The sequence below is a fragment of the Carex rostrata genome, chromosome 9 (assembly GCF_964058835.1).
Source record: "Carex rostrata chromosome 9, lpCarRost1.2, whole genome shotgun sequence".
In the NCBI taxonomy this organism is placed as follows: Eukaryota; Viridiplantae; Streptophyta; class Magnoliopsida; order Poales; family Cyperaceae; genus Carex; species Carex rostrata.
Window position 1 is genome coordinate 815,289 of NC_135926.1, and position 8,383 is coordinate 823,671.

The following is an 8,383-nucleotide window of genomic DNA, read 5'->3' on the forward strand; positions in this document are numbered from 1 at the left end:
TATATATATCATATGTTCTCATGCAATATCATATTCTATATATTTATCGTTGAAACTTGAATTTTAAAAACTCTAAATTCCATCAATATTTGTAATATACTCGAGAACAGTACCATATATCATGATCACGATTCAAATAATATAATTTCAATTTCATTTATTTTATTTTGATTAATTTCTTTAATATTCGTTTTTTTCTTTTTTCTTTCTTTTTTTTTTCTTTTTTATATTTTGTAGGTTGCTGCCTTTTGAATCGCTTGTGTGAGATAAGAAAAGATAATTCTCACTGGAATTTACATGATAAATCTTCAAATTAATAACACATTGGTTGCATCTAAATTAAGATTCAAATTCCGACAAATATAACCAGTCGGTGGACACAGGACACTTGACTTGTAGCACTTGAAAGTAGTCCGGGTTAATTTTATGGAGCAATAATTTATCAATTCTTTGTTTCTGTAGCATTTTGTGTAGCGATCGAATGTAATTAACTAATCAAGTGTTTCCGTGTAATTACTACATACACAGAAATGTACACAAAAAATCAGTGGTAGATTTTTCTATTTTTCTACATTTATTCAAAAAAGAAAAGGGCTCAAATGTCTTAATATTTTGTATCTCCATCACTATATCTTTATTTTTTAAACGCTAATAACTTAAAAAAAACTCAAATACAAAAATAAAACCATTAGATACGATCTATATCATTTTCTCTATGCAAGTATAAAGGATTGCGATATTTCGACTTTGTTATCGATATCGAGAGCTTGCAAAAATACACTGATATGGATAAATTATGGACGTTGAATTTTCAACTTATTATTTCATATAAAATAAAACCGATATGATGATAAAAATTTCACGTGCATGTAGAAAAAATAATATAAATCGCATCTAACAGTTTTATTTTAACATATAAATTTAAAAAAATGAAAACATGATTGATGCCAAAAAATAGAGATATTTGAAGCTAGTATGGATCTGCTTCAGTGGTCAATCTTAACTCGTTATATTATATCTCGTAATATTGATATTACTAAACATGTATAAAAATTAAAAACTAAAAAAAAAAAGAGAAAAGAGAAGTTGGTGATGGGGCCTACTTGAGAGAACACCGGTTCTTCTTTCTTTTTAAGGGTCTGTTCGGCCCACTATCGGGAATGGGTATAGGCATAGGAATTGAACTGTTTTTCATTGTTTCTGTGGAAAAAAAAAATCAGTTGAACTGAATTTTTATTTTTTCACGCGAACAGTAACGGAGCCGAACAGACCCTAATTGGGTGAAGGATTAGAGTATTTAAATACTCACTAAAAAAACTAACTATAAAGCATACCGTTCTCACTTGTATTATTTTTATTTTTATTTAATCTTATAGTAGAAGCAGGTTTTTCTCGAGTTATACCATTGTGATTTTTTAAATTAATCTCTGTGACGGAAGACTGCAGCTGTGTATACACCGAGAAACCCAACAGAAGAGCAATATTTTTTCGGTAAGGTTGTATTATTGTATACACTTTTCAACTAACTTTTCCCCACTACGTTGACAGACCCTTTTTCCTCTAATTATAGCCACCCATTAATTCCATTCCTGATTCCTTCGGGGGTAAGTGTGGAACTGTGGTTAAAGATAACCAAACTCAGATCAACCAAATATGCTATAATTGAATATACAGCTAGCTAGCCATCCGTTACTCTGGAAACATGAATACAGAATTTACCATTTTATTGATACGATTAGTTATAACTAATCGAATTGCAGACTGCCGTCAATTATCTAATTCAGACCGCAAACTATTTAGGAGTAGATAATTTTTTTTTTCAAAAATAGACAACAAGTTGATTATACATAGATACATGCCCTTTTTTTTTTTTTAAATACAATTACATATCTCTAGTTCCGCTTTACATATGAAACAAACACACCAATATATCATACAAGAGCCACTTCATTTCTATGTACATGTTCATATCATTCTCATATGAAGATTATGTTTAACAGTTCATATTGACTGTTTAAACTTGAAAATATAAATGTAAATTCACAGCACACACAACTATTCGTAATATGTATATAACCGAACATTTATGTTTTTAGCAGAAATTTTGCTAATTGAGAGAATTTATCATGAGAGCTAGCAAGAAACAAAATCACTAAATGGAGGAAATTTAGCATCTATATAGGTTTTACATAATTAAAACCTATTAAATCCACTGGATCCTGCTGTCTGGTAGTGCTTGCACTTTAATTTTGTTTTAAAAAGAACATGATGCGACAGGATTAGAGGAATGGCCGTGAATGTATTCTGCACCCACTAAAACTTGGGAGGGAACTTTTTGGGAATATAATAGCACAGATGTGAAGTGCAATCGATGGTGCATTAAAGATCTGTATACTATTGGAATATACATGTTGTCAGATTTGATACACTAAACACTTACCAGTATCGACATATATGGTAACAGCGCCAGTATATTTTTTTTTGTGAGAAATTGCATGCTTACAAATAATTAACCAAAAATATTATTTATATATTTAAAGTTTAATTACTTTACTTCTTCTTTTATCTAAAAAATACAATATTTTGTCGACATCTATTTATTTTAAATTAATATTTACCTAGTCGATAATAAAACAAATATTTTTCAAACTTTTTACCCATTTCTGTTTTACAAAAAAAGAATGGAGCAAATGGTATCGATATATCACTTCTTTCAAAATATAAAAAAAAAAATAGAGAAAGCAAATGCTTTTGAAAGGGTGATGTCACTTATGTTTGTGGAAGATCTTCCAAATTTTTATTATTTGACAAATATCTGAATTTTTTTTTTTTTTTTGTCACAATCACCTTTCCTCCGAACTATAAAATTCCGTGAAGATGACCCCTTTACAGCTAATTCGTTATTAAATGCTTAATTTGAAATAAAAATGACCAAACTATCCTTTCTTAAATATAATATTTTCAAATATTTATGACATATGGCTTTTATGTTTGTGAAAAGTAATTTTTTTTTTCTCACTGAAATGCTTGCCTTTTAAAATTCATATTGAAAATTACGAACTAATTTAAATCGATATTCAGAATCACAAAACATTAAAATTTACAACGATATTCGAATAAGAATAAATTTATCAAAACTGTAAAATAAATAATAGATTTATGAAGAATAATATGATCATTCACGTCCAAAATAAATTCCTGAGGTTTGATTGGCAGTTGGGCAGAAGGAAAATAATTGTCATGTGTAGAAAGTTTGGAAGAACAATTATTAAAATCAATAATTTTGAAGGCTCTCGTTGCCACTAAAAAGATGAGAGAAGCAAAAAGTAGCACTAAGAGAGTGCCTTTTGTTGGTGTACCATATCATTCTTCACTTTGATACCGGCTTGCATTTTTATAGCATACCGATTTTAGTTTTGCTGGTATATCTTTCTTAATGTAGTATACCTACCCATCAGGCCATCATATCCCTTTCAATTGGTTTTTGTTTTTGTTCAGGTCATTATCAAGGTTCAAGATAATTGTTTCGTCTAATATTCTCATAGGCAACAAGGATAGGATTTTCTATATGGAATTTCAATCTCCACGTATTGATGTCAGCAGAGGTAGCAGCTGTGCTGTGCATGCCAGCCTGCCAGGGCAGTCCAATTTAATCTCCCCACACAGCTTGATCTGATTCCAGGAGTTGCTTTATGGGCCGGACTTGGTAGCCTGGAAATTGGCCCAATCGATAGAAACTTCAAAGGAGGCTTAATTTCCGATATCAAAGCCCAATAAATGTAAAAGCCCGTTCTAGGACTTCTTAACCACACCCCTCCTCCCTCTTCTTCTACTTCTACTAACCCCTTGTCAACCCTTTTCTACAAATGTCCGGCGCACTGGCCGCTGGAGCGGGTTCCTCCGACGGAGGAAGCGATCAGTCGAATTCGCCGGGTCGGATTCTGTCCATTCCGAAGGAAGGAGAGCGGATCATTGCCCCGAGCCGCCGTCCCGATGGGACCTTACGCAAGGCCATCCGCATCCGCGCCGGTTACGTAGCTCAAGAAGAAGTCGCCATTTACCAGTCCAAAGGAACCCTGGTAGGTCTCTCTTCTTGAACCCTCCTGTTTGACAGTAACTGGAGGTGTTAGAGGGTTGGGTCTACCCATCACTCAGTGTTAGATTGGTTTCATGCTACCAATGGGATGCTTTTCGGGTTTAATATCAACACGAAGCTGGTATACAATGGCCTGATTACATTTTCCTCTCTGACCCTGCTTGCTGGAACTGACAATATAATAAAGATAAAAAGAGGGGAAAAAAGGAATAAATAAATTAATTAACCTATTTCTATTTCAATTAAATTGCTCTTAGCTGAAGAAGGCGCAACCAGAAGGTCCCCCAGGTTGCGATCCCGAGCTTTTAGTGAAAACTAAGAGCAAGTCTGCTAAGAGGAATGAAAAGAAGAAAGAGAAAAAGCAGCAGGTACATACAACTTTGTCTGCATTGTTAACTAGCAAGTTTTTCTATATGCCCCTGTAAAAAAACAGCAAGACAACAAATATACCTTTGGAAAGATGAGAGAACTATACTATATACTGCTGCAAAACATAGGAATGTCACATCTTTCACATCTTTCCCTACTTAATTTAATGATGTCTTTTATACCCTTGCCATCTACATTTTACACTGAATATGCCAAAGAGGTAATCTTGGTAATTTAGGGCAATTAGGAGTAGGAGAAGGTCTGTGCAATACTTTCCATGTTTAAGCAGCATAGAGGTGTTGACTGTTTGCAAGATACAAGATATGTTGATTCCTGCAGGAGCATATAAACAAAACTATTTTATTGAATTCTGGAAACTGTTTTGATGGTAAAACAACATCAGCAAACTGTTGCCATTGTATTTTTTTTCCTTTCTGAAAATGCATACTTATCTTAACATACTATTCTTCTTTTTTAGACAATATATTTTCTGATACAATGTATAGCTATTATTTATTTTTACCTGGCATAAATTTTTTATCTTTTGTGGCTTTTCTGTCTTGAAAGTTCTTCATGTGCAATTCTCAGCCCTTCTTGATCACATTTACTTGTTCATCTTTGATATATTGCCATTATAATATTCCTGTTTAAGGTGAGTCATCTTGTAATTGGTCAATTTTGATTTGTTTTTATTTAACTAAATAAGAAACATCCCTTGTTTCAATTGATAAACTATCCTTAATAATAAATTTGATGGAACTGGCAACAATGGGCACTATAAATTTTAAGTACAAAAATGAGCTTGTATTTTGGAGACAAGAGTTGGTTAGAAAAAAAAAAAAATTTACAAATGACATTTGGTGATTTATTTATTATATATTTTATAAGCACAGTAGACTGATAGAATATAAAGAAATAGTTAAATGGTTTATAGATCGGAAGAGTTTGTTTTAGCGGCTTTTATACTTATAATTTGGCCTCTGCTAAAAGCAAGCATTGCAAATAATTATGGAAGGAACTTGATAGTACTTAAAGGGATATTCCCATAAATTCCTACATTAAAGACCATTTGAATCAATCCAAGAGTTACATTGCCTGTTTGCTTACTGTTTTGTTCAGTATGGTATGGTATGATTATCTATGATATGCAGAGCAGTGTTGGTTTTACAATTGTTTCTTAAATTCTACTTTTTGTATAATTTTAGTGGCTTGCTCTTTTAGCTTTAATTGAACTATAGAGGATAATATGTTTGAAATTGAACATAGCTATTGCCAAAATGATCACCAACAAGTTTGGGAAAAAATTTACAAAATAGGGAAAAGTGGTGCTATCCCATACAAATACTTAGAATAGATGTATTAACTGAATTTTCAAAGTCATAGATCTTGACTTGTTTTGCTTATGGCACAATATTGTCACAGGCTTCTCTGACTTCATCAACTGATAAAGGAAAAGACTTGAGTTCTTCTTCAGCAGAAGCTGATGTGAGCACGTCTGATGAGGTAGATCCTCACAGGAAGGATGCAGTAGAGGCTGTGGCTGCTCGGATGAGTAGCATGGGTATTTCTGGGTCACATTTGGCCATGGACCCCACAATGGGTTCTGCTGAGAATTCAATACCCGAATCAGGTCCATTAGATATTGACAAGAAAATCCGTGCTTTGAAAAAGAAGGTACCTTTTGCTTGTGTTCTTTTCTATAGACTAATGTGTGCAGAACTGTGTGACTGTAATTGTGAATTTCTTGGAAATACGTAAAGGGTAGTAGGTTCAGGACATGTTAATTCAGATGAAGTAAATATTTAAATTTTAGCATTTGTACCTGTATCTTGTGGTGGATATTGATAACCAGTCTGCTTAGAATCATCCATACAGTAGGCAACCAAATAGATTAAGACAAGTCAGAAGCAAAGATTTCTTTGTGGCTGTAACTGTATAGGTATCATCGTGGGTAACCATGGTTTTATATACTGGCTCCGGCAATTTATTGTTTGAAACATATGATTTTAACAATTTGCTATTTAAAAACACTGCAGATTAGACTAGCAGAAGCACAGTTGCAAGGGGACCAGCAAAATTTGAAGCAGGAGCAGCTAGAAAAGGTGAAAAAGATTGAGGGCTGGCGTGAAGAACTGAAACTTTTGGAAGAACAAAAGGCAATGACACTTACCTCCCAGACTTGTTAGTTAGCACGTGTCACGTCTTCTTTACAAAACCAATGCCATTGCTCTGTTCTAATTGTATCATGCGGCTAAGAAGCTCTGATGGATTGGTTTCATTTTAGGCATTCAATTTGAATCATTTTGCATAATAATCTTTTGTTCAATGCACGATTTATGTATGAAATTGATTTATTTTTTTTCGGTTTGTGTGAATATTAAAATCCGTAGTCTACAACAGAACTTGCCTAATTTGTTAGCAGGTTAATGTGTTATTGTTCCCAAGGTGTTAACTTATAATATGCGTAGCGGTGTTGGGGATAATTTTACTATTTGGTTATTTCCGAAATAATTATATTTCTTGTTTAATAGTTATCCAGCTTTGTCTTTCATAGATTATTTTAGATAAAGAAATAGTTTAATTCATCACATGTTATTTTGATGCTTTATAAACAATTTAATTCATCTATGTAGATATTGTTGTGTCTATATTTCAGGAATAATATTGTATTGTCTCTCGCATCAAGTATCATTTGTTATGGATCGTCAACTGTGTGATTCAATCGTGATATTTAATAATTAGATTGATGTTATTTTATATGGTTTAAGGTACTTTATTCTTAGTTGGTACATTATAATTCTATGAAGTAACATGTATAATGACTAATTGATAGTATCTTATGGATCATATAGTTAGTCACATGGACACATGTTGATAAATATGGTTATGAAATGTTGTATTGATTATGTCATTAGTCGGTTTCATATAATGATTATATATATTTGATCTTTAACTTTAAGATCATATAATTAGTCATATGGACATACTCTGCAGTCTTTTCTTATTGAGGGGTAATTTGATCAGTGAGCAGTGCACGTAAGGTGTTCGTGTAAATGCCAAGGAATGTGAAACATGGTGCCACCTAATAAGCACAGTAGAAGCAAAAGAAACATTGGAAATTTGGAGGAACAGCATGCTTTACTTCTGTCCGGCCAGATATACACCAGGGGTTGTTGATCCTACGATCATAAAACGACGTACAAATTTTCTTCCGGTACCAAAATGGTTGACATTCACATCAGTCAAAGCCCGTAGACATTCACATCTTTGCCTTCTGAAACTGAGAGACAATTGTATTGGGCTAGGTCTGGATTGGACTCGGTGAAATGGTACTGTGGAGTGTGGAAGCGAATGCCAGTGGAACGAGTCGGGCTTTGATTGATTAATTGGGGCTTAGTTACTTGTATTACTAGCTTAAGCTTTCATTGTATTTCCAGGCTGGAATCCACGCAGAAGCCTGTAAATTATGATATGTGAAAGCAACAAACAGATATTGAGATTTTCCTGTTAAACCTTGCGCCTCTTTAGTTTATACCTTATGCAAGTAGCGGCGCCGAAATTCATTTAATTATTTACAATTATATTTTTGTACAAAAAGAGAGTTAAAAATTCTTGTTGAACGCATATAATGAAGTCGAAAGCTCATGTGTTCAGAGTTCAAACTCTTGCGTTTACATTCGTTTTCATTCATGTGATTAAACACAAAAGTTTACACGGACAAAGGCAGATTGGATCGCCAGCGAAGAGCACAAATAAAGTCAGTGTCGTTTTTTTTGAGGAAAAAAAGTCAGTGTCGTCGAGACCTAATTGGTTTGGAGTCGGACATTAGAAAGCGCGTGGGTCCCATACAGGTGTCTACTGTTTAGTGATCACTCGCTGTTGAATTTTTTTTTTATAAACCATAAATAATTAAATTAA

General features: G+C 33.3%; 1 protein-coding gene across 1 annotated transcript; it reads left to right on the plus strand.

Annotated features, from left to right (window-relative positions):
- Positions 1-3,790: 3,790 nt before the first annotated feature.
- Positions 3,791-6,993, plus strand: PYM (partner of Y14-MAGO). Its single transcript, XM_078308876.1, has 4 exons — positions 3,791-4,079; positions 4,354-4,464; positions 5,888-6,139; positions 6,502-6,993. The coding sequence occupies exons 1-4, from the start codon at positions 3,867-3,869 to the stop codon at positions 6,649-6,651; spliced, it is 726 nt and encodes a 241-aa protein (XP_078165002.1). The 5' UTR covers positions 3,791-3,866; the 3' UTR covers positions 6,652-6,993.
- Positions 6,994-8,383: the final 1,390 nt, after the last annotated feature.